The following is a 23,852-nucleotide window of genomic DNA, read 5'->3' on the forward strand; positions in this document are numbered from 1 at the left end:
CATAACTATGGGAAAGAGGTGTGTCAGTTTTTAAAGTTCCCTCTAGTATTGGGTTGGCATTACATGTAACATATGGGATAGTACATAGGGAAGCTTCCCAAATATTCCCCCAATAAGGCTTACCTTAGGCCTAGAGAAACTGAGTTGAAAGGAATGGATTACTTCAAAACGGTTGCAGTTGATTTAGGAATACCAAGTTTCCTTACGTTTTCTCTCATTTTCTCCAAAGATGTATTCAAGAAACTTTGAAATCTCAGATTACCGTATCTCCATTAATTTGGGTCCTTGGTTAAATTGGAGGAATGGGTTGTGCTGGGGATTGAACTCAGGCACTCAACCACTGAGCCACATTCCCCAACTCTATTTTTGTATTTATTTTATTTAGAGACATACTTGTTTTCTTAGTGCCTCACTGTTGCTTAGGCTGGCTTTGAACCCACAATCCTCCTATTTCAGCCTCCTCAGCCACTGGGATTATAGGCATATGCCACTGTGCCTACAATTTTTTTAAAAAACTAGGCAGCATCAGAAAGTGTGCGCTAGGGATTAAATCCAGAGACATTATACCACTGAGCTGCACCCCCAGTTCTTTAAGACAGGATCTTGAAATTGCATACACTGGCCTTGAATAAGTAGTGGGATAATATGTGTATATAATATTTTTTAGTTGTAGGTAGATATAATACCTGTATATTTATATGGTGCTTGAGGATCAAACCCAGTGCCTCATGCCTGCTAGGCAAGTGCTCTACCACTGAGCCACAACCCCAGTCTTGGATTAGGGTACCTCTAACCTCAAACTTAACTTGGTATGCTCATATAACTTTGAAATAGTTTCCACAAAAATAGTCACTTGAATTTTGTGGAGATTCCCAGGGGAAGCTTTATTCTTCTATGGACCCTCAGTATGGTAGTACAAGGTAACAAATGATCTTTACATATAGATTTTGAATGCTGTGCCAATAAATGGGGGTGTTAGAATAGGAAATTTTTATCCCAATCTTTGCTGGAACAGGAAAGAAGCACTTAGCCAATTTTACAATACTAAGAAATCACTTCTGATTTGCACCCTCGTATCTACTGGAGAGATGGACTCCACAAAAGAAGCAAATAAACATTTTTATTTCTGCAACACAATCCACCTTCCCATTCCCCCCCAAGAACATGAATTGTCCTCAGCCATCAAAGCAGAGGACAAAAGCTGACAAGTGACAGAAGGCAAGGGGTTACTAGAAAAATAGATTATACCCAAGGCTCTCCTTCCCAGGGATCCAAACCCCTGGTCCCTGTCCCCAGGCTCCCCATCAGACTTTGCCAAGTGGAGGGAAATAAAAGTCATGGGGAAAGGCTGGAAACTGAGGAAAGCAACTCCATTGAACAAAGGGTTAAAGAAGCCTGGCAGTGAAGACAGGGGTAGGGTGGGGTGAGCTTTGCTCCTAGATTCAGTGTTGGGAAAAGGGGAGAAAATAATTTATTGGGTGATGTAATGGTATGTAGTTTCAATCATGTTGACCATCCCAGATCTCTCACTGAAGCTAAATTCTGGCCGGTCTATGGAGGTAGAAATTGGGGATGGAAGGAAAGTTTTAGAATCCCTCCTATTCCCCAGGAGAGTAGACATTTCTTTACCCAGCTCTACCCTTTTGCCCAGCCTGCCTTCCCAAAACAACTTCCAAATCCTTAGCTAAAAATTGCACCATAAGATGGAATTGGAATGGGGATGTTATGAGTCTTGCCCAAACCCTCCAGCCCCAGAACTGACAAGGTTTAAGAGTAGGGGTGGGGAAAGAAGTTAAGGGATGAAATTACAATCTCTTCTCATCCCCTACTCAAAAGTTAGACCCCAGGGCTGGGCTGAACTGGGCTAGGCAGACAGGAAGGGAAGACCAGGCAGGCAGGCAGCTGTTCTCATTATCAGGGACCCATGCAGACCTGTTGGACAGACAGTAGGTGAGAGTAGGCCGAGCTGGAGGCCAGGAAGGTTCTTTAGGCTCCTAGAGGGAGAAGCAGGGGCCTGGGGTCAAGGGGGAGCAGGAAGCAACGCAGTAACAAACTTGGGAGGAGCCTTTCAGCCCCCAAACTTACGGGCCATCATCCACCACCACCCGCCCCCCTAGTGCGGACCAGAGGGGCCCCTGCGGGTGGTAGGCTGATCAAGGGCAAAGCTTGATGCGGGTACCCTTGGATAGCACCCGAAAGAAAGGGAAGACACGCTCGCCCAGGAAGGCAGCTGAAAATGTATGCACGTGGGCTAGAGTCTCCGCATTGTAGAAGCCCAAGCGCCCAGCCTCATAGTCCAGGTATACGCCAAAGCGCCGTGGTTTCTCACTTGGACTCAGCAGTGTCTGCTCTGTTGAGCTCTGTGCCTGGTACCGTTTGCCATTGGTACCCACACACCACACTTCCCGCTGAAGCAGGGGCTGCTGGGGCAGATGGAGCCGGCGGCGGCGATGGTGATGGCGTGAGGAGCTGGCATCCCCGCTGCCCACAGAGGACCCCCCGGAGCCCACCTTTTCTTTATGATGGGTTGATTCACGGGCAGCGCCCACCGCCCAGCCCCGCCGCCCGCCCACCTCTACCTCCCAGTAGTGCCGGCCAGAGCGGAAGCCCTGGGCCCCCAGTACGCAGCAGTCAGCCGAGAAGCGCTTGGGATGGTCAGCAACCTCTTGCCGCCGTTCTGCCAGGCGGACCCCCCGGCGGTCAGGGGACAGCATCAGGGCTGGGTGAGCGGTGTCAGGATCCAGCGTCAGGTCCACTTGGGAGGGAGGACAAATACGCCAGGGCTGGAACACTATTCCCCATCAGAAGCCAACTCCAAAGGTTCAGTCTTTCCTGCTGTACCTTCCTTGTCCCCCAACCCCCATCGATCCCATCTAGCTCTCCTCAGCTCCTCCCCATACCAGTTTACAGGACAGGCTCAGGTTCCTATGAGTTCCACCCCTTTCTCCAATCTTGTTCCCAGGACACCTGATAGCCATTCCCCAGTCCCTGACTGTTCTTGCCACCTCATCCATCCTGTCCCTACCCCCACCCCCACAACCTACCTGAGCTATGACAGAAGTTATTCTAGGCTTGAATTTTCAGTGTGGTCTACCTATAGCCTGAGCCACCTCAGCCCCCTGCACTACCCCCATGGCCCAACTTCCCTCAGAACCCAATCTCAGGTCTTTGAAGGGAAAGGCAAAGGAAGGTCATACAGGTGACCTCCCTACCTCTCGCAGCCTGACAGAACATCCGGCTCATTTTCCTCACGATGGCATCTGTCAGGAAGTCATGGCTATGGGGTTGGCACGGGTCAGGGGACCAGATCTCTGGGGGCTGCAGCTGTACCTCTTCACACCTGGAGGAAGGGGACCGGGCAGGGGGTGGGACCATGATATTCCCGGAGGGAAGAGTAGAAGCTGAGGGGAAGGAGAGGAGGGTCCAGGAGGCAGAAACTCAGGTCCTGGGGAAGGAAGGAGAGGAGAGGGATACCCAAGAGAGGCAGGGATGGGGAACCAGATATCACTGGGTCACAAAGGGTAAAATGGGAACACACCTATTGAAAGTCTCCTTGATGTCCTGGGAATAACAGAAACAAAAAGAGGGAGAGGGAGAAAGAGACAAAGAGAATGTCAGCTGCACAGAGACCATTGCTTTCTCCCAATCTCCAGCCAGAGAAAGGTCTGCACTTGAACAGGAAGGGAGAAGCAGGACCTCAAGGCCCTTAATAAACATGCATGTGTCATCATACATCCCTATGTCTGACTATATCTAACATCTCATCCAGCTGAAAGCCCAGTAACAGAATTTCATAATATGATTTGGTCACCTTTTTTAAAAATTCATTCCTCAACTCTCATTCATCCTCCTTCTAGATCTAATTCTTCCTTCTTTTCATTGGGTAGAACTGTTACACACACCACATTTAACATTGTCTCCAGCCTCAAAAACCATTTTTGGTGTTCAGGTTAAAAACTGTTGTGAGTTCTTCCGGAAAGAAGAGGTAGCTCTGGGCAGAGGTAATGGTGAACACAGCCTAACAGGGCAAATAGGGAGCTGGGGAGGTGACAGGCAGGGTAGAAAGGAGCACAGTGCTCACCTGTAGTAGTCGCAGGCCCCCCTGCTGACTCCGCTCCTGGGCCTCAGCCAGCAGGCGGCTCAGCTGGGCAGCCTGTTCAGCAAGGCGGCTAGCCACTGTTCCAGCACGTTCCAACTGAGCTTCATGCATCTCTCGGAGGCGCCGCTCCAGCCCTGCCTGCTCTTCAGCCAGAAACCGTGTGAGCCGCCCAAACTCTGAAGCCACAGCAGCCAGCTCTGCCTTCATCTGGCTCTGGAATGATGCGAAGGGGATGGGTGATATCACTGAATGTATAGGAAGGTAAATCTCCTGTTTTCTAACTGCTGTCTCTCAATCCAAAGCAAAGGAGCCCTACATTCCTCAAATCCAAGAAGAATCACAGTTCCTTCTCCTTCCTACACATACTTCCCTGGCAACTGGTCCCAATGGCACCAACAACTGCCTGGAAGGCTTCTCTCTACCTTGTCTACCTAACTTGACTTGCCCTTCAGTCTAAGCTTACATATTCTGAGAAGCTTTTTCTCCCTTCCAAATCTAATCAGCACCATCTCCATAAATATCACTGTTATCTTTCCATGGCATATACAGTATTGGAAATGCTGTTTAAAATAAAGTCAAGTATCCTTTAAAATTATTTTCCCCAGAGGCACTGTAAGCTCCCACCAGCAGGGATTATGCCCAATTCCTGTCTGTTTGCTATAGTGTCATCAGACTGTGTCAACTAAAGAGTAGGTACCTGGTAAGAATTTTTTTGACATCAGTAAGTAAGATAATTCAGGAATCAAGACATCAACTTAGGGTCCTCACTATGTTGCTATTCAGTGACCTTAGAAAAGTCACCTAAGTGCTCTAGATCAATAATCAGCAAGCTTCTTCAGTAAAGATTGGTTAGTATTTTGCACTTCATGGGCCAAGAAGCAAAATCAATGATATTAGAAGGTATAGTTGTCCCAAGGTATTCAAGTGGAATTGGTTCCAGGATTCCCCAAGTTTCAGGGGCCCTTACATAAAATAGTATTTGCATATAACCTACACATACACTCTCATATCCTTTAAACATCTCTAGATTATTTATATTACTTAATATAAATGCTATGCAAATAATTGTTCTACTATATTGTTTAGGGAAAAATGACAAAGGAAAAATATCATGCATGTTCAGTACAGATGTAATTTTTTCCTTTTTCCACATATTTTCAATTCAACGTTGGATATGGAATGCACAGATACAAAGTTTACTTAATATCCTACAACAACAACAACAAAAAAAACACCCCTGCTTAGTCCTACCCCATTTGCCTGTGCTGGGACCATCCTGGGTGATGGGCATACTTTTCACCCATGACTATCAGTGGGAGACATTCTCTGGGTAAAAATAACTGGCCAGAGTAGGGAGGGCAAGCCAACTGGGTGAGGGAAGCAGCCATCAGTTTTACCTTCTGCTCCAAAGATACTCAAGGTCCTGGCCCCCAATCCCAGAGATTCCCAAAGTTATCAATATGGACAGAGGCAAGGTGGCTCTTTAACTCCCAGACTCAGATTCTGTATTTGCCAGCAGCAGAATCTCTAAAGTATAGACAGCGATGAGTATGGTTTTGGGAAGTGACAAGGCCCACACTCTGGTTGGGGAAGTTACATACTGGGAGGGAGGGGAAGAGGGACAGAAGATGTCCTAGCTTGGTTTTTGAATCTCACAGTGCTAGTCCATTCCAACAGGACTTGCTGCCCTTATAAAAACAGGCAGAGGGTCAGGAAGTAGCAAGTAAGTGGAAAATATCAAAAAAGACTCTTTGGGGAAGGGTGAGCAATGATGAAAAAGGGCAAGAAACACTGGACAAGGAGCTATATCAGTTTCTGCAATGCTAATATTCAGTAATTCCTCCCTTCCCTTACATACCTTAGCCTTCTTCCGAGACAAGCCTCCCAGGACCACATCCCTCTCAACATCAGGGATGCTCTGTCTACTCTCTACATCTATGCTAGGACTGGAACTTCTCTCATAGCTGCTGTGCGGGCTTTTCCCCCTTTTGCCCTCTATGCCATCCAGTGCTGAGTTAGATTTCTTGGTAGAAAGCTTTGCTCTGTAGCCTTGAGCCAGGTGCCCAGCCTTACCAAGCCAGGCATTAGTTTTCACTCCATTTTAGAATCGAGAAAGGAACGTGTCCCCTCACAGCACCTCGTGCTCCCACCCCCCAATCACCTTACATCCCTGGGAAAGTATTTACACCTCTCCCATATTTGGCTGTCCTGTGTTCAGGGGATCTCATTATCACCTGTGAGCATAAGCAGGCTTATCTTCCTTGCCCTGACCATAGAACCAGTCAGCCTACTCAAGGACATCTACACACCTTCAGCTCTGTCACCCGCCTCTCCTCCTTGGCCTTCATCTTCTGCACAGCCTCCAGGTGCTTCCTAAGGGGTTCCACATGCCCCTGCAGTTTGGTCTGAGGGAATGGGAAAGAGAAGGTTAAAGGTGGGGGTTGTACTTCAGAGCCTGATATCCCCACCTCAGGTGTCAAGTAAACCCTTCCTCCTGTCTTCCCTCACATGATGATAAAGGCCTCCAATCCTCCCCTGAACTCATGTACATTTTCTAAAGATGAGGTTCTATGATTACAGAGGTCCAAAACCAATAGTTGGGGTGGACAAGCCTTGAGCCTCTACCACATGGAAGTCTTTGCATGAGTATTCCTGACTTTGGTCCTTTCCACCTTATAAATGATCTTCATCTTTGAATACTTTTCTGATGATTTTATACCCATGTTAAGAATCTTTTGGTGATCTCCCACCATTTCCAGTGATCTGACCCTACATTTCTATCCTCACTTCATCCTTTCTATAGTCTTTCATTTAGTCACATAAAAGTACTTGTCTTTTCCTATTTTCTTTCTTTTTTTTTTTGGTACAAGGGATTGACCCAGAAGTACTTAACTACTGAGCTACATCCCCAGCCCTTTTTATTTTGAGACAGGGTCTCCTAAGTTGCTTAGGGCCTTGATAAGTTGCTGAAGCTGGCTCTGAACTCACAAGCCTCCTACTTCAGCCTCCCAACCCCAGGCTGAGTATAATGTCTTGCTGTTCCCCCTGCCTGGGATTATCCTTCCCCACCTAGCCTAAGGCATTCTTACTTTAAAACCCAGCTCCCTAACCTGATTCTTCCTGCCCCCAACCTCCTCTGTGATCCCAAAGGATCTGGAATAAAACCTTTATATTACTTCCCACAAGTGTGCCTCTCCACCAGATATTGCATGGTCCCCTCCCCACTTAATTTCTGTACTTATGTTTTCTCTAACAGTCAATTACTTGCTAAATGAAAAGCAAAAATCCCTTCTTCCCTAAAGTTATTAACTTTCACAGCAATTAGGCACATTAACTTTTGTGGTCTAACAGTTTATAAGTGAGTCTTTTCCTTCTCCTGCCCCCATCTCTTCCATATTGGGGATTGAACCCAGGGGCACTCTATCACTGAGCTAAGGAGGTCCCCTCCCACCTTTTTTTTTGAGACAGGTTCTCACAACCTGGTCTCCTGCATCAGCCTCCTCAGTAGCTGGGATTACAGGTGTGCACCACCATGCCTGGCTCTGAGTCTATCTTTAAAGGGCTGTTAGAGACACCAGAATGGGTGAGTAAGTCCAACCTATTAGCTCTTTACTTTTTTTTTTTAATGTCTTCTATTTCTGCCTTGCTCCCTCCTTTTCCTTAGGGGAAAATACTGGATAGAAAACCTTAAGCCTAGACACTAACCAGGGCCTGAATGCACTTGGGTGATCTGAGGCAAGCCACAATTCCAGTTTCCTCAGCTTAAAAACGGGGATAGAATCTATCCCATGAATAGTATACTTAGCACAGTATCTGGCATGTGGCAAAGACCTGCAAATGCTATCTAGTATTTGCTATCTAAGTTGTCAGCTGCCAGTAATATCCTAGTAATGACCCTTGCACTAAAAGGGTTACTGACCCAGATTACAAAAGGCAGTTGTTGCACAAGTAAAGAAAAAATTACAGTAACAATAAAATGGCAGTCGTTCTATAACATGAAAATAGTAAAAGCCACACAAAATTTTGCATTTTGATATTACCACTACCGACACACACATCTAAACCCAGGAACATTCTACATACTGAGCTATGTCCCCCACCGTTTTCCTATTTTGAGACAGTGTTTAAGTTACCAAAGCTGGCCTCTAATTTTTGATCCTTCTGCCTCAGCCTCCCAGTAGCTGAAATTACAGACATGACCACATCCAGCTTAATATTATTTTATATTTCTCCACTGTACAATCAGTATTTCTACTCCATTAATTTGGAATTCATATGCACCATTATGCCTGGCTCTGAGTCTATCTTTAAAGGGCTGTTAGAGATACCACAATGGGTATCTATTTGCTCTTTCCTTTTTTTTTTTTTTAACGTCTTCTATTTTTTGCCTTGCTCCCTCCAATATTTTTCAATATTTTTCCTAAATCACTGACAAAAAAAATTCTTAAGCACAAACCCAAATAGAGTACTATTTAAGAGAAAATTTCAAGGACATTTCAGCTTTTAGGGACTTTACTTATGCATCATTTGTTACTACTATCTGTTCAATAAATATTTCTACAAAACAACAGTGTGCCGAGTTAATGCACATGTACATATAAGAATAAACTACCCATCTATAAAAAAAAAAAGTCTCTAAATCAGAAAAGGAATCACTTGAATTAGATTTACATAATAAAGCATGTATCTACATTTGCTGATTAGTTAATGTCATATTAAATGTGTTTATCTGGCTTCCAAAACTGTTGGGCCTGGTAAACCGATCAAGGAAAAGGATTATAATTTCTTTTAACTCCTCATCCACTTCAGAACCTAGTAAAAGAATTTTTGGCAGCAGCAGACATTCAACAGATGTGGTTAATATAAATTAACAAAGTGACCACACATTGTATTATGGGTTCACCTAATTAGGAGCTGAGAGGATATAAAAGAGAAGGACAGCCCTGAGTATGGTGGTACATGACTATAATCCCAGCTACTTGAAAGGCTGAGGTTAAACATAAAAAGGGCTAGGCTGGGACTATAGCTCAGTGGTAGAGCACTTGCCTCAAATGTGTGAGGCACTGGGTTCGATCCTCAGCACCACATAAAAAATAAAATGACATACGCCGGTAATCCCAGTGGAATGGGAGGGAGGCTGAGACAAGAGGATCCAAAGTTCAAAGCCAGCCTCAGCAATGGTGAGGATCTAAGAGATCGTGTCTCTAAATAAAATATAAAATAGGACCAGGGATCTGGCTCAGAGGTTAAGTGCCCGTGAGTTCAATCCCAAGTACCAAAAAAGGAAAAAAAAAAAAGACTGGGCTTAAGGGGCAGCAATTCCCTGCTAGGCTGAGCTTTCTAAAGCTATTCTCCTTATTAATTCAGAGTCTCTGTCTTGTTGATACTGTGGATTGAACCCAGGGATGATTTACCACTGAGCTATAACCCTAAGTCTTTTTATTTTTTATTCTAAGACAGGGTTCCAAGTTGCTTAAGACCTCACTAAGTTGCTAAGGTTGGCCTCAAACTTGCAATCCTTCTGCCTCAGTCTCCTGGGATTACAAGTATGTACCACTGTACCCTACCTGATTCAGAATCTCTAGTGGTAGAAGCTGCTTTATTTATTTATTATTATTATTATTTTTGCATTACTAGAAATTAAATCAAGTTGTCCTCTATCAAAGAGCTACATACTTAGTTTTTATTTTTAGACAGGATCTCACTAAATTACCAAGAGTAGCCTCCACCCTGCAATCCTTGTGCCTGGGATTATGATCATGGACCACCATGCCTTGCCCACTGTACTTTTGAAAACTTCCTCCAGTAACTCTAATAATCAGGCAGGTTTGACAATCATTGTGTGCAAGGAGATGAGGTCCTCCTTTAATGGCAGCATGCTGTGTTATTTATGGTTCCTGGAGATGAGGCAATCTGGGTTTCTCTTTTTATTTTATTTTTTTTTTTAGGTTTATCTTAGCTGTACCACACTGAGCTGAGTTATTACTCTAAAAGTGAGGTAATGATAATAACCCCTAAATAAAGTTACTGAAGAAATCAGAAGAAGGGGTAAAACACAGTCATAAAACAAACGAAAAAATTTCTGTGCAGACTACACAGAAGCTACCCTGCCTTCCTTCTGATCTCACTCCTTCAAATCCACCCAGACCATTACAAAGTAATGCTATTTGGCCTGGCACAGTGTTGCATGCCTATAATTCCAACAACTTGGAAGGCTGAGACAGGAGGATCATAAGTTTGAAGTCAGCCTCAGCAACTTGCTAGAGTCCTAAGCAAGTTAGCAAGAATCCTGTTTCAAAAAATAAAAAGGGCTAGGGATATAGCTCAATGGTAAAGCAGCCCTTGGTTCAACCTCATAGCCAAAAAAAAAAGAAAAAAGTAATGTTATTTGTGCTGGCTATCTCTCAGAAAAATCTTTTTTTTTAACCTAAAAGTTAAATTGGAGGTAGGGAACAAGACCTTAATCAAACTAAAATCAGACTACAAGAAGAAAGTTCACATGACAGAAAAGTCAAACTAAAAACAAACATACAAATGGTGGTGACACTGTTACAGGTATACCCCAGGGAGAGGGACAGCCATAACCAAGTCCACAATTTACTAAAGCTTCGTGGCCCATGGTACAGTATTTACACCTTTCTGACTGTTCCCCATATTGTAAAATGAAACTGGAAAATATATCAACTTATAGAATGGTTTTAAGTTTTAAACGATAACCCATGAAAAGTGCCCAATTTACATAAGTGCCCAGTAAATATTAACTATCAATTCTGGAGAAATTAAAGTTCAAAGATACTCAGATACTTGAGCAAGATTTGATAGTAAGGCAGAGCTAGGTCTTCTGCCTTAAAAGCCACTCTCTTTTCCAGTCAGTACAACAGACCTGTACAGAGTAGACCAAAGACCTTGAGGTGGGAACCAAGCCATACCACAGGGTGGTATGGAATCCATTAGGAGGCAAGTGCAGTACATTTGGATATGATACTAGCATTTCTATATTCCTGTTTCATTCAAAGTCCTTTCTTGTTCTTTGAAATCCCCATTTCTTTCTACCCCAAGGGACTTAGTCAAGAAGGGACTTAAGACTCATCCAAAAGAAAATGAGAGTGCTAGTAAAGCCTTGGAGACCTGTCACTTGCACCCCTACACTTAGCAACAATGGAGGTGTGAAAAGCAGTGCCCTGCTTCCCAGAAGACAAAGCCCACTGATCTGACATCACTCACTTTGCCCTATTTACTTCCCAGGTCTGCTTCATTGTATCTGCTTTGTCTGTGTACAGGATTCTTCTCATTCAAACCCACCCTGGTGCCAATGCTTGGAGAGGGAAAATCAGTTCGCCAGAACATGAGGTACTCTGAGAAGTACAGATGTTTCCTTTTCCCAGTTCCCCTTAATAGTTCTCTAACCCCACTAAACTCCATCTGCACTTTTTACTTGTCTCACCTTGTATTCCTGTACCACCTCCTCCAATGGCACCACACTGTGCTGTTTGTGGCTCCTGGATTCTCGGCACACCACACAGATAGCTTCTTCATCCACCTCACAGAACAGCTTCAGAGCTTCTTGGTGTTTGGGACAGATGCCCTGCTCATTCACACGGCTCCCTCGACCAGGGGTTGGGTGCATCTGCCGAATCACCTGAACCATGTTGGCCAGCTGCAGGTTGGGGCGGAAGCTCCGCCGAGGAAAGCTCTTTCGGCACTGGGGACAGGTGAAGCACCTCCGAGGGGCTGGAGGTGGGGGCAGTGGGGTGACGGGGTCTAGCTCCTCTTCCTCGTCCTCCTCCAGCACTTCCTCCTCCTCATCCTCGTCCTCCCCCCTCAGGTCCTCCATGTCCCCCAAATAGTAGTGCAGGTCTTCCTCCTCGTCCTCCTCCTCCCACACGTAGTCCATGTTGTCCCAGTTGGACCCACCCATGCCACTGGTCCAGAACACACCCTCCTCTTCCTCCTCGACCTCCTCCTCCATTTCGCCCTCATAATCTTCTTCCCGCATGGGGGTGTCCCACCCGCCTCCGGCCCCCACAGCCTCCACTTCCTCCTCCTCTCCTTCCTCCTCCTCCTCCTCCCGGTCCAACTCATCCCTGTCCTCCTCATCCTCCCCACCCCACAACTGGGTTACACACACTCGGCAGAAGTTGTGCCCGCAGCCGATGGACACCGGGTCCGTGAAGTAATCGAGGCAGATGGCGCACACCGCCTCCTCCTGAAGGGTCTGCACAGGGTTGGGTGTCATGGCAACGGCAGCCATCTTAGTGTCCAGTCAGCCAGTGTAGATGTGCGGTGGGGGGGTCGGGGGGGGGCGGGGGTCTTCCCTCTCAGACGCCCTGGCGACCCGGCCCCACCCCCAGTCCTGCCCCTTCACACCTTCCCTCAAGCGCTGCCAGAGAAATGTCCTCCCTACAACCCACCCCTCCAAAGAGTTCCCTACTCCCAGACGACAACCGTGTCTCTACGAGTGGAGGGGACAGAGCTGAGAACCACCGACAAGTCCCTCAGGTGGCCCTGAGTGCAAATCTGCCCCAACGCTCCCCCGGCCTCCTCATAAACCCCCGCCCCTCCTCACTTCCTGGCCCCGCCCCCTCACTTCCGGCCTCCCTCCTGACACTTCCGGCGTCTGCGCACAACCCAAGCTCTCGAGTTCCCTCCCCGATCGTGCTACGCCCTCTTCCCCCCCCACCCCACCCCCCGGGGCCCCAAGGTAACAGGAAACGGCGAGGAGACGCTCTAGCAGACACTAGGGAACAGGGCGGGAAGCTAGGACGGTGGAGGCCCTCGTCTCTGTGATGCAGGGAAGCCGGGAACGCGCACAGAACAGAAGGACTGCCCACCTCCATCCCCCGCCACTGGAGAGAAACTACGGGGGACAGTGGGAGCGTTTGGCAGCTGTCTGCTCTCGGTGCTATGACCGCATCGGCCAGGCGCCATCCTACCGACCGAGCAAGGACGACTGCAGCAAGGACTCCCACAGCCGATGGCGGAAAGAGAGGGGCCGACTCCGGTGAACGCCCTGAAGTACTTCCGGCCCTTCTAGGCAGAAGACTTTGTTGTTTGACACTCTAGAGGGTCCTTCCTAGTCGGATCGGGAGGTGGAGCCTGAAGAAGTACTGTGGGAGTGGAGCCAGACATACCACCTTTCCCTTACTACTGTTGGCATTTCCACGCCCATTTTAAAAACTGACCACCGGTCACAGTCACAATGTTTGGGTGAACTTCCCTACTAAGGAAGAGTGACAAATCATTACATCCGTATAGTAGAACGCTCTTTAGCCATGGAAAAAAAAATCCTCTTCAGAATATTTATTAAATTTACAAAAACCAAGTTACAAAGTGCAGAGTATACTACCATCTGTTAAAAACAAACAAAAAAAAGGGTAGAGGGCGAATGTAAAATAAATTAATAGCTTTATATTCCTGCGCTTAATCAATAGTTCCTACCTCCGAGTTTTATGAGAATTAGTAAACCTCATGTATAAATTAGAACATTGCTTAGCACGTGATAAGAACGATATAAGAGTTAGCTGCCCTTTATTATCATTCTTCTATGGAATACTACTGGTAGAGTTTCTCTAGAAGTAGTATTCCACAGAAAGGATGAAAGCAGTAAGTAAGAAAAACACTTTCCCGTACATGTAGTTCTGTATCCTTTGAACTTTGAATCAAACCCATTTATTATCTTAAAGATATTTTTCCAAGTGTCATTGATTCATTCAACAAATACTTTTTTGAGCTGTGCACCGTTTGTGCGCCGCTTGTGCACCGCTCTTGCTCCGCACCACAACTACTTAGAGGTTTTCATTCGTGGAGTCCCAATCTAAGAACAAGGGCTAGACTTGGACTTATAGGACTGGTTTTACTTGAAAAAGTCTTGTCCAGGGTATATTGGTAAAAGTGATGCCTGGTCCCCAGAACATCTATGCCGAATAGATTCTTTGTGCGATAGAAATAATATTTGATGCTTCATTTAAATATTTTTTAAATGGCGGAAGAAACTACTGGACCATGATTCATGTACAGAATACCCAGCAGGTGTTGGACACAGAGATACCAGGGTGGGGCATGTAAAACTTACTCTGTGAAAAACTTCAGGTGATCACCGTGGTTCCTTAGGAGGTGGGCCGGGGCCTCTGAGGACGTCTGTGTGAACGCGCCGAAACCACAAACCTTCGTGGTGAAACATTCTATATGCCAGGAATTGCAGGAGCTGCTGTGACAGAGACGTCGGGTACAGGAACTGGACAGAACTTGGCCGGCTGCTACAGGGGCAGAAGCCCCTTGTTCCCATAGAGTTCCAGGTTCGTGCGGCTTGTAGTCCCGCAGATCTACAGCTTCAGGAATATAATAATCAAAGCTGGCTGCAGGCAGTTTCCGTAGTGTAGTGGTTATCACGTTCGCCTCACACGCGAAAGGTCCCCGGTTCGAAACCGGGCGGAAACAAGCTTTTTAAGGGTTCCTTAAACAAACTTTTAAGGGTTCCTTTTTAAGGAGACGGGCAATGAGACTGGACTAAAGCAAAACTAAACTCACAGCTTCAAACATAAATCCATGTCTCACACCTCACCTGCTTGGGTTTTTTGTTTGTTTGTTTTAAATTTTTTGTTTGTACCAGGGTTTGAACCCAGGGACGCTTAACCACTGAGCCACATCCCCATCCCTTTTTATTTTTAATTATGAGACACAAAGTTGCTTACGCTCACTAAATTGCTGAGGCTGGCCTTGAACTTGAGACCCTCCTGCCTTAGCCTCCCGAGCTGCTGGGATCGTCTTTCTCTTCTCCTCAGATAGCCTATCCTGCAACTTTTCTAGAGGAATCCGTAGGCTTTAGACTCCCCAGGATCAAATCTTGCGCACAGTACGTTCTATGTAATCTTGTGCCAGTTATTTCTAAAAACCTATGTGTGCCTCTGACAGTAGATCTCAGTCTCCTGGAACACAACACCAAAGCCAATTCACCGTGCCCGGCTAGCTCAGTCGGTAGAGCATGAGACTCTTAATCTCAGGGTCGTGGGTTCGAGCCCCACGTTGGGCGTGAAGTAATTTTGAAGGAAGGTGAGAGAGGCTCCCGCCTTTCTAAGGCAATTTGATGATACTTTCCTGAGCTATTGAGCCAGAGCCAGATGCCCCTTACTCTCTAGTAGCTGTAAAGGAAGGCAGAAATTCTAGTACAGTCCCTACCATAGCACCCTCTTCCCTAAGGGAATGTAAAAAAGTTCTACCGCTGTGGGCTTTCCTCAGGAAAGGCTCTTAGAGTGATGAGATCCTCATCAAATTAACATCTCTTTGGATCAAGTCCATCTTTTGGAGATATTGCTCCATGCTTTCCTGCATCCACTTTACTTCCTTTATTTGTATTTTGAAACATTGTGGAGAGTAGGCTGTATTCTGCACTGAGCAGTTTTCAGGCTGTGCTTGAACCGTTATTTCTCCATTTTGTAGTTTCTCATAAGCCACTCCATTTTGAGCTAAACTGCTGCAATGGAATGACTGCACACCTTATTTGTACAAGTAAACACCAGCTGGCACAACCATAAGGCATAAACTGATAAACTAATTGTGCTAATAGAATGACTGCCTGTGAAATTAATCAGATGTACCTGGATACATAAGCATATCAAACTCATATCAGAAAAACCAGGCCCATAAGTTTATTGAACACTGCTGAGAGCCATAGCCAAGTTGGAAATGACGCATGGCATTTTGGGGTTGAAATTGTTTAGAAAGGTGGCCCTGTTGGATTAGGGTGGCTCCAGGTTTAGGGTGGATCCTGTTGGATTAAGGTGGCTCCAGGTTTAGGGTGGATCCTGTTGGGAATAGGGCCTATCCTGTTGCCTCAGGCGCCCGCTCTTTGAGTTCCCGTTGAGTTCTCAAGGGGTTCTGAGAGAATTGGTATGCAGAGCCTGGTGGAGGGAGTGTATTTTTTGCAGAACGTGTGTGTAGAGCCGGTGAGAGGTCAGGAATAAAGAGTTGCTGTTTGAATCTACAAGGCTTTTGTGGTGGCTCGGTTATTTTGTGCCCAGACAGACTGCGGCAGAACACTAAAGGAAGCCACCCCTTCGATTGAGACCCATAAAAGGAGGAGACCGGAGAGAGAGAAAACAGTAGCAGCGTGAATCCATTACCTGATCATTTGTCATGAGCCTTGTCCAAGAAAATAACCTTATTCAGGAAACTCCATATCTCTGACCTTGGGCTGTAGCTGAGTGTAGTTTTTCCTACCCGTGAGGCAAGTCCCACTCCAAGCTGACATCTCAAGCTGACACTGTGCCATCAATTGGGAACTTGGCCTAGAAAAAGTTCTTGTTCTTGTAACTCTGCACCATGAACAAGTTCTTTGGGTGGTTTGTATTCTTATCTGACTACTTACAGTATATTCATATCTGCTCTCTGCCTTTGCTCTCTGTTCAGCCTTCTGAACCCCTGTGGATGTCTTAACCCTTTCTGTAAAACACATACATACACAAACATACATATGTATTTGTGTGAAGTGTGACACGTGATTTGAGTTCTACAGATAATAGAAATCAAGATTGCCCAGTTATGATTACCAGGTGACCTACAAGTATTCAGTGAACTGCCATTGATGAAAGTGGTATAGCCAGTGAATTTATTGCTATTCAATAAATTCTGATGTTGTGGAAAGACACAAATGTGTTTGGTCTATGTTAATAATACAGCATTCTCACGACACATACTAACACGAATATCCTCCATTTATAAGTCACAATTTTTTTCCTTAACTTTGGTTGAAATTAATTTGTTTACATTGACTGCTTTTTCATCCTGCAAATAGAGTCTGGTTTCTATTTTACCCCTAAGTCTCCCACGCTAATACTCCAGACCACAAGAGAAGTCTAGTAAAGCTAGTTTATTAAACTTGCTAAGGAAAGAATAGCATCACCTTCAGACTCAGAAGTCTTAGGAAGAGTTTGATATTGTTATGCTATGAGGGTAGTCTGTCAGGAATGGGTCAGGATTCATTAAATAGGCAGAGATGCTAGTACAGTCCTACTGCCACAGAAGAGTGAGAAGCTGAAGCTTCAAACCTCGGTTCTTGTGTTCTGATTAAAGAAATTTTACAGTCACACACACACACACACACAAATGCAAGAGAATTTTATTAGAAGTGAAAGCAAAGTAAGGCTCAAGCAAAGAATAACTTCAAGAGTGTGGTCCTCTTCAAGCAAAGGATGACCAAGGAAACAATGCTGCTTCCAAATTGATATTTACCAGAAGAACTGGATTCAGTCTTTGCCAGTCAGATGTTTATTTCCTTTATCACATCTGGCGGGGGAGTTTTTGACCCCTGTTGGTCCTCTCTGGAATTGTCAGGGAGGTCAATATACTGGAGGGGATGGGATTCATTTACAAGTCAGTCCTGTGTTAATGTGGGTATTTGGGTCAGTGACTGGACAAATTTACCTTAGTGTACCTGCAATACTAAAGAAACTTTCATTCTGAAATACATTGAGAAACCTGTGACCATAAATCCTGACTTTATAATGACCTCGGTGGACCTGCCAGGAGTTAGCCCCATTGATCTTTCTTGACTTATTTTTTAATCAGCTTCCTTTGTTTCCACCTGTTTATTCTCAGGGTTAGTATACCTATTGTTGTTCTACAAGTTACTTCATTGTTCATTAAGGTCAATTTCAAAGAAACCTCATGGCCCTGGTATGTTATTGGTTCACATTTCACTGCTCTTTACTAATTACTATCTAACAGTAGCACATACATGTGTATATATGTAGTTAATAATGAGTTAAAAGACAAAAAAGTACAATGGAGTATCTATACTGTTGTCAACCTCTTTCAGGCTGCCTCTGGGCCAATGGCATGTATATACATGTATGCGCTAGTGTTAGATAGTTATGTAGTCTCAGTTTGGAATATCCAGGTACACACAAGCTGGTGGTGTTAGAGAAGAGTTTGAACTGTGTATGGGTGTAATAAACAATTGAAATGTTATTTTCCAGAATTACTTAAGATCTTCTCTATGTCCTTCAGTATAGTTATGTTGTTTATTTGTAATACAATAAGGTGTATTTTATTATTTGTATTCCACATTATTTCCCCCCTACCTCCTGGTTGGTTTTATTTATTTCTGTTTTGGGGCATTTTCTAAAGGACAGTGTATTACAGAAAATCTACTTAAAAGAAGTATAAAAGAAGTATAACTTCATTCACATCCACATATCCATTCCCATCCACCAATCTCATTTGTTTGAAGTATATTCTTCTAATATTTCTCTTGAAGACATGAGTGAATAAATGTGTGCTTTGTCATTCCCCCTTCTTTATTATACGAAAGTTGACACAGTATAGATACTCCATTGTATCTATAAAATACAAAATAAATTGTCTGTTACCAACTGAAACTAGTAATGGTTATAATGATTTTCTTAAACAATAGCCAGTCTTTCCATTATTTTCTTCAACTGACTTCTCTGAAACTATGAATGAAATTATGAATTGAGTTTCCCATCCAATTCATTACAATGGTAAAGCACTATTTTAGAGTCAAAACATGCCACTCCATTTCTTTTGCCACAAATGCTTGCAGATTGTGGTTTTCAATGTCATTTCTTACCACCTTTACTGGGACTGGAAAACAGTCATAAAAGATTCTGGCATTTTCATTAAGGGGAAGTCAAAGTAGACCGGTTTCTTTTCCCTGACCCTGAACAAGCCTAGTACATGCAGGTCAGAACTTTTTGCTACAATTCCTTCTTTCTCTCCTCTTCACCTCTTTCACTGCTGCCTCTGGGGCCAGGTTGGATTTGAGATGACCCACTAGGTAAGTAACCCATGCCACTCTCAGCACAAAGGGGGCAAGCTTTCAACAATTCAGAGGAACTTACAAACACATGAGACCCTGGTGAAACCTTCGGTCTCTATCTTGGTAGTGCTGATGGCTGCTGAGGTAATTAAACCACTCTCTGATTTACATTTTAGTGAAATTCTTTCAGGGATGGTGTAAAGGAGGAGTGAGACTGCTGAGAGAGAGAAACTGTAGGAACACAGCCATGTGTTCAGACAGGAGGCTGGAACTTAGCAGCAGCCAGAGGTACAAGTGAGTGAAGGGATTGTACCAGCTGCAAGATGAGGGGACTCCCAGATTTTTTTTTTTTTCATCCAAGTGGTTTTATAATAGAGATCAGAGAATGAATACGGAGGAGAGGGACAAGGTAGAGAAAAAATTGATGAGTTCAATATTGAACAGGTTGCTGGGAATGTGGCTCAAGCGATAGCGCGCTCGCCTGGCATGCATGCTGCCCGGGTTCGATCCTCAGCACCACATACGAAGATGTCGTGTCCGCCAAAAACTGAAAAATAAACATTAAAAATTAAAAAAAAATATATATTGAACAGGTTGGATGTGAGATACCGTGCGACATGTCCATGGATCTGAAACTTGGGAACATGATCACTGCTGCAGCCACAGATGAGGAGATACAATTTGATGGCTTCTGGTAATTTAGAGGAGGAGTTGGGATAGGAGGGCAACAAGTAAGGCCAAGGGAGGGCAACAAACAAGTAAGGCCAAGGGAGGGCAACAAACAAGTAAGGCCAAGGGAGGGCAACAAACAAGTAAGGCCAAGGGAGGGCAACAAACAAGTAAGGCCAAGGGAGGGCAACAAACAAGTAAGGCCAAGGGAGTCCAAATGTGCCAAAAGGAGGGAGAGATCAATCTGCGTCAAATTCAGCACATGGTCTAATAAAAGAAGATTGGGCCACCTGGGGACCCATGGTGCCCTTGACCAGAGAAGCCAGACTGGGAACTGGATGGGCTTCCACTCTACACCTTGGTGGAGAAGGGATCTGGTTCCCAAGGTATTCTAGAATCAGTTTGGATATAGAAAATCATTTGAACAAAAGATAATGTTCCTAAACTTGGATTCACACAGACCTATACTTAACATACATTAAGCCTCATCCCACTCTGTATATTGAATGCGAGGATTGACAAGTTCTATTTTATTTTTCAGCCATAAAGAGAGATTGAACCTAGGGCCTCGCACATGTTAGGTAAACTCTCGCTCATTACTAATTACTATCTAACAGTAGCACATACATGTATATAAATGTATATTGACTACTTTTTCATCCTGCAAATAGAGTCTGGAGCCATATCTCCAGCCTTTGGATTTTATTTTTTATAAAATACTTAAGAATTTCATTAGGTTTTCGAAATTTAATAAAAATTACAGCTTCATTTAAATAACATTGACTTAAAATTGGATAATCTTTAATTTCAATTTCCCTTTATTTTTAATACTTTTTTAATTTTTTTTTTTTTTTTTTTAGTTGTAGATGAACACAATATTTTTAGGGCCTCATGCATGCAAGGCAAGCACAACTCTATGTTGGAGCTTCAGCCCAGCCCCCATTTTTAATACTTTTGCATATTAGAAGAAATAAACTTTTTGAAAGCATATATACAAATAATTTGTTTTTACTTTATATTCACATTAATTTACATTTTGACGAATCATTAAAATGTCATATACTTTGCATTTTTCATTTAAAAAAAAAAACCCTGTCGATCTTTACTGTCAATAAAGTATAAATTATGTGAATATTTTAACAGACTTGTTCTCTTCCTTGGAACAAAAACAACCAACAGGGAGGATTATCCAGTTTTAGCAACATTCACCTTTTCAGCCACATTTACCTTTCCCGCTGCAAGGTTAGTCAGTTTCATTTTTCTCCTTTTTATTATTTATTTATTTATTTGTTTAAAAAAATTATTGGATATGGCTGACTTCTCTACCTGCTGACGGGTTGCTCTGTAGTTTGGTAAATATCATTTGACCTGACTAAGTGGGATTTGGGAACCTGGGTGGTGACTCTAAACATATCTTATAAACTTAACGGAAATGCCCACGCCAGCCATCAGTTTCCGTAGTGTAGTGGTTATCACATTCGCCTAACACGCGAAAGGTCCCCGGTTCGAAACCGGGCGGAAACAGCTGTTCCTTCTTACTTGGCTGCCGCAATTTTTTTTTTTTTTTTTGTTGTTGTTGTTCTGATTGGTAAACTCTTTTACTCATTCGTCGTTGGAATGTATCCATACTTCTTTACAGTTTTATCTATGCTCCTGTCTTTCAATTCATTACGAGTTTAATATAGGTCTAGCTCTGTGAGTGCAAAGAGGGTGGTCTAACGTCATTCCAGTTTATGTTCCGAGTCCTGGAAGATCAAATATAGCCAGCCTCCAAGGAATGCCATGTAACGACAATGAAATATTAAGAAGCGCAAGAAATAATAGTTTGGAAATGTATGTGGGAAGTTCAAGCTGGTGGAAAGTGTTTACAGGGAGGACAATAGTGGTAGTAGTAACTACAACGTCCTCCACGCATCCCGTTTCCCTCTGTGGAACCTAACAATCTTTGAGATGAGTAATATTACTGCTTCCGCTTACACGGGCAACGAAAGGGTTAATTGGTCACGAAAGGTGAGGAGCCTAGAGGACCGAGAAGACGGAACTCAGGGACAGAGAAAGGGAAAAGAAGCAGCGTACAGAGAGAAATTCAAGTGAAACATGCAGAAAGTAGCGTACGTTGGCCACAGATTGCTAGTGGCTGGGTGGAAAGAGGAAAATTAGCGAGTTCCAAAAAGAGCCCGGTGTGTAAAAACTAGCCGCTGCTGCACCGCACAGGTGGCGATCGCGACAACCACCGCCTCCAAAACCGCCGTAAAGGAGCCTGAGGTCTGTCTTTCTTATCTTATCTTATTTATTTTTTGAGGTACATGCCCCCACTCCAGGCTCTGGACAGCCAGCGTGTCTCCAAAAGTACCCTCTCCAAAGTGACCTCCTTAGCTCATCGCAGAACCCCGGGAGGCCAGGACCATAATTCAGTCTTTTGTCACTCTTATCCAAGTGGATTTTGATCAATGTCTCAGTCAACACAATGCAGTTCTCATTGGTTTTCCTTCCTAGTGTTACCCAAAGTAACACAATTAACACCAACTGACTAGTTAGGCTGAGCAACATGGTGTACTGGAAGCAGCCTCTTTTGAATCATATTTCATTTGGATACACTTAAATGCTAACTTTTTATTATAGCTTCACAGCTTTCCTAGACTTATCTTGTTTTAATTAACTGACTCAGTTAATTCTTTTTGACTGCTTCTCAGTGCAAGCCATTTTATACTGGCCTCTTTGCCTTTTTAGCATTGCCCTGACAGGCTGAAAGCCACACATACTCAGTGCCTTTGTAATTTTGGTTGTTTTGTTACTCTTTGTTTTGCCCTTTGAGTTTTCCAGAAAGCCACACATACTCAGTGCCTTTGTAATTTTCTCTTACCTATAAAGGGGAATGTTTAGGGAGATTTTTTTTTTTTTCTAAAGTAATGACTAACAGAGCCAGGGCAAGGTTTGTAGCTCAGTGGTAGAGCTCTTACCTAGCATGTATGAGGCACTGGGGTTGATCCTCAGCACCACATAAAATAACACAATAAATAAAATGAAGTATTGTATCTATCTACACCTAAAACTTAAAAACAAACAAGCAAAAAACAGTAACAGAGCCAAACCTAGGTGGCAGGGCAGTGCATAGAGATGAAAATTCCTGGCTTTCCCACTTGCAAGTACCTAGGGAAATAGTTCAAATACGAATTCACATTTAATTGCAGCTTTGCTGGATCTCCATGGGTTTTAATCAATTTATTTATTTTTGAGGCAGGGGTCACTATGTTGCCCAGGCTCAAAGTGTTTCTCTTACCTCAGTGTGGGTTTGCTTGCCTTTAAAAACAAAACAAACAAACACAAACTTTCAACATTATTCCCTACAAAATTGTCTACCTAGATTGTTAACCTCTCATTCGAAAGTAATCATATTTCCTTTTGCTTTGTTGCTAAAACTTTCTTAGAAAATTTAGAATGGTATAGTGAAACCCCAAGTATGTATCGCCCAGTTTCTTTCTTTCTTTTTTTTTTTTATTTTTGAATATTTATCTTTTAGCTTTAAGTGGACACAATATCTTTATTTTATATTTATGTGATGCTGAGGATCAAACCCAGTGCCTCATGCATACTAGGCAAGCAGTCTACCACCGAGCCACAACCCCAGCCCTGTATCACCCAGTTTCAACAAATTTTACATTTCCACCATTCCTCTTTTATCTCTACCCTTGACCTCTCACCATGCTCTATCCTATCTTGATCTTCTCTTTGTAATCCACACAGATCTTGTGAACTAAACTTTTATTGTCACTTCATTGACCATTGGCCTTTGACTCAGTTTGTTTTGTTACTCTGCAGCCCTTTGAAGTTTATAAAAGAATATTAATAGCTACCAATTCCATAAATGAACAGTCCTTGTCCCTGTCCTTGGTTCTGGGAATATATTGATAAATTGCATCCTTATGATAAACCTGTGTTATGCCACTGTTAAAAGGAAAATTTCATTTAGTTATTCATTTACAATGCTGTGAAAAAGGTCTCTGACCTCCTCAAGTTCACCTTTTGATAGGCTATAAACAACTAAACAGATATAGAAATAATCTCAGAGTGATAGGACTGCAAGAAATTTAATGAATGTGATCGGATAGAGTAGCAAGTAAACAAAGGATAGAGAGAGGATCCAAGAAAGACAAATCAGAAGAGGAGACAATGAGCTAAATCAGGAAAACAAAGAGTCAATCTTCCAAAGATCTTGGAGAAAAAGCCTTCATGAGAGGAAACAAGGGGTTCAAAGGCCCTGAGGAAGAAGCATTTCAGAGGGTTTGAAAGCAGAGGGAAGAACAGGGG

The 23,852-nt window shown here is 43.7% G+C and overlaps 1 protein-coding gene and 3 non-coding genes across 6 annotated transcripts; 3 read left to right on the top strand and 1 right to left on the bottom strand.

Annotated features, from left to right (window-relative positions):
• Positions 1-1,100: 1,100 nt before the first annotated feature.
• Positions 1,101-12,655, bottom strand: Trim41 (tripartite motif containing 41). Of its 3 annotated transcripts, XR_003585344.2 has the most exons (7): positions 11,544-12,654; positions 6,409-6,504; positions 4,082-4,312; positions 3,539-3,561; positions 3,213-3,340; positions 1,933-2,755; positions 1,463-1,551 (listed from the first exon to the last, which is right to left on the bottom strand). XR_003585344.2 is itself a non-coding variant. In XM_071612125.1 (6 exons), exons 1-6 carry the CDS (start codon positions 12,348-12,350, stop codon positions 2,154-2,156), a joined length of 1,887 nt encoding a protein of 628 aa, XP_071468226.1. In that variant the 5' UTR covers positions 12,351-12,654; the 3' UTR covers positions 1,101-2,153. The 3 variants fall into 3 exon arrangements, 2 of the variants coding, with proteins under 2 accessions (XP_071468226.1, XP_027810805.1); XM_071612125.1 differs by having other exon boundaries at positions 1,101-2,755; XM_027955004.3 differs by lacking the exons at positions 1,463-1,551; positions 1,933-2,755; positions 3,539-3,561 and having other exon boundaries at positions 3,248-3,340; positions 11,544-12,655.
• Positions 12,656-14,463: 1,808 nt separating this feature from the next.
• Positions 14,464-14,536, top strand: Trnav-cac (transfer RNA valine (anticodon CAC)). The gene has a single exon. It is a non-coding gene; the product is annotated as a tRNA-Val (tRNA).
• Positions 14,537-15,055: 519 nt separating this feature from the next.
• Positions 15,056-15,128, top strand: Trnak-cuu (transfer RNA lysine (anticodon CUU)). Its single transcript has one exon. It is a non-coding gene; the product is annotated as a tRNA-Lys (tRNA).
• Positions 15,129-20,995: 5,867 nt separating this feature from the next.
• On the top strand, positions 20,996-21,068 carry Trnav-aac (transfer RNA valine (anticodon AAC)). The gene has a single exon. It is a non-coding gene; the product is annotated as a tRNA-Val (tRNA).
• The last annotated feature ends 2,784 nt before the right edge of the window (positions 21,069-23,852 follow it).

This window comes from Marmota flaviventris, chromosome 5, assembly GCF_047511675.1.
Source record: "Marmota flaviventris isolate mMarFla1 chromosome 5, mMarFla1.hap1, whole genome shotgun sequence".
Taxonomy (NCBI): domain Eukaryota; kingdom Metazoa; phylum Chordata; class Mammalia; order Rodentia; family Sciuridae; genus Marmota; species Marmota flaviventris.

Bases quoted from the DNA above. Each gene is read 5' to 3' on its own strand.
- Trim41 (XM_071612125.1), bottom strand. From the start codon at position 12,350: ATGGCTGCCGTTGCCATGACACCCAACCCTGTGCAGACCCTTCAGGAG. The intron at 3,341-3,538 runs GTGTGTTCCCAT...CCCTTCCTCCAG, and splicing joins ATCAAGGAGACTTTCAATAG to GTGTGAAGAGGTACAGCTGC. The intron at 2,756-3,212 runs GTAGGGAGGTCA...CTCCCTCCCAAG, and splicing joins GTTCTGTCAGGCTGCGAGAG to TGGACCTGACGCTGGATCCT.